Source organism: Otolemur garnettii, unplaced genomic scaffold (assembly GCF_000181295.1).
Source record: "Otolemur garnettii isolate 467f Iridium unplaced genomic scaffold, OtoGar3 scaffold00052, whole genome shotgun sequence".
In the NCBI taxonomy this organism is placed as follows: Eukaryota; Metazoa; Chordata; class Mammalia; order Primates; family Galagidae; genus Otolemur; species Otolemur garnettii.
The window spans coordinates 4,217,455-4,219,202 of NW_003852447.1; the positions used below are offsets into that span (position 1 = coordinate 4,217,455).

At 42.0% G+C, this 1,748-nt stretch overlaps 1 protein-coding gene across 1 annotated transcript in view; it reads left to right on the forward strand.

Moving 5' to 3' along the window:
- Positions 1-1,748, forward strand: part of EAPP (E2F associated phosphoprotein) — a 32,480-nt gene that overhangs the window by 4,243 nt on the left and 26,489 nt on the right. Inside the window, exons 2-3 of the mRNA XM_023514396.1 lie at positions 138-330; positions 1,181-1,209. Of these exons, the coding sequence (XP_023370164.1) occupies positions 138-330; positions 1,181-1,209 (222 nt within the window). The remainder of the gene's footprint in view (positions 1-137; positions 331-1,180; positions 1,210-1,748) is intronic.

Consider the following 1,748-nt stretch of genomic DNA (forward strand, 5'->3'; position numbering starts at 1 on the left):
TTTTTTTTTTTTTGCAGTTTTTGGTCGGGGCTGGGTTTGAAGCCCCCACCTCTGGTATATGGGACCAGTGCCTTACTCCTTTGAGCCACAGGCGCCACCCTAATATTCTTATTCTTTTTGATTTAAACATGTACTAGCTCTGAAGATGAAGTGGAAGTGCTTTTACATGGAACTCCTGACCAAAAACGAAAACTCATCAGAGAATGTCTTACTGGAGAAAGTGAATCATCTAGTGAAGATGAATTTGAAAAAGAAATGGAAGCCGAATTAAATTCTACTATGAAAACAATGGAGGACAAGTTATCCTCTTTGGGAACAGGTAAACTTTCGGTTTGAGTTAAGGAATAAATATATTTGACAACCTGTGCCGGAGTTTTTAATGACTACAGAGAGTCTTTTTAAAGACTACTCTGTTCTTGGGAATACTGTTAACTTGCATGATATCCTTTTGTAGTTTTTGCTCTAGGATTTAAAAAAAGACACAAGCTTATAGAAATATTTTTAGTATTAAATGGCACTGATACAGCAGATTTAATGATGTGTCACCACAGATTCCTGTCTCATTTTAGTAAGTAATGAAACATACTTCTTGATACTTGGTCTTTATGTAAAATGTATCTGACCTGAACACTGGTTTGTGAAAATAGGGCTCCTCAGCCTTGGTTTTCATGTTGATATGCTGTATATTAATGGTTATAATTAAAAGTGTGTAGTAAAATAATAAATACAAAGCAGATGTTAATTAAGAGGAAGAATTAGGGATGTAGGCATGTGATAACATAGGTAATGTTAGGGCAGAGGGGAGATAGAGAGTGTGTCCTTGATTCTCATTCTTCTTGCCTTCCTGCAGGATTTTTGCCTGCTTTCCCCAAATGTCCCTTAGAACAAGATGGTTCTTTTCTTTTTTTTTTTTTTAGAGACAGTTTCACTTTGTCGCCCTTGGCAAAGTGCCGTGGCGTCACAGCTCACAGCAACCTCCAGTTCTTGGGCTTAGATGATTCTCTGGACTCAGCCACCCAAGTAGCTGGGACTACAGGTGCCTGCCATAATGCCCAGCTATTTTTTTGTTGCAGTTTGGCCAGGGCTGGGTTTGAACCTGCCACCCTTGGTATATGGGACCAGCGCACTGCTCTCTAAGCCACAGGCACCACCCAAGATGGTTATTTTCTGTTCTCCATAGTATGGAGCATGGCTGAAAAACAGTGATACGTAATGCTGGCAGTCTGACAATATTTAATTAAAAGGGAGAAGGGATAATTTTCCTCAAGATTTGGAACACTTCATGGAGGAGCAGTTCTCAGTAATTGCCTAGGACATAGAAATTGAATAAGTCAGGCTAGGTGAGGTGGCTCATGCTTGTAATCCTAGCACTCTGAGGGGTTGAGACAAGTGGCTTGCTTGTGCTCTCAAGTTTGAGACCATCCTGAGCAAGAGCGAGACCCCTATCTCTAAAAACTAGCTGGATGTTGTGGTGGGTGCCTATAGTCCCAGCTACTCAGGAGGCTGAGGCAAGAGGATCTCTTGGCCAGCACTGTGGGAGGCTGAGGTGGGTGGATCACCTGTGCTTAGAGGTTCGAGACCAGCTGTAGACCCCCCTCAGCCAGATGAGCCAGAGACCCCATCTCTACAACAACAACAGGACAACGAGACAGCCGGACCTTGTGATCCCAGCTCCGTGAGGGGCAAGAAAACACTACAGGAGGAAGAAGTAATTAAAAAAAAAAGAATTTAATTGATAAGCTAAGAAA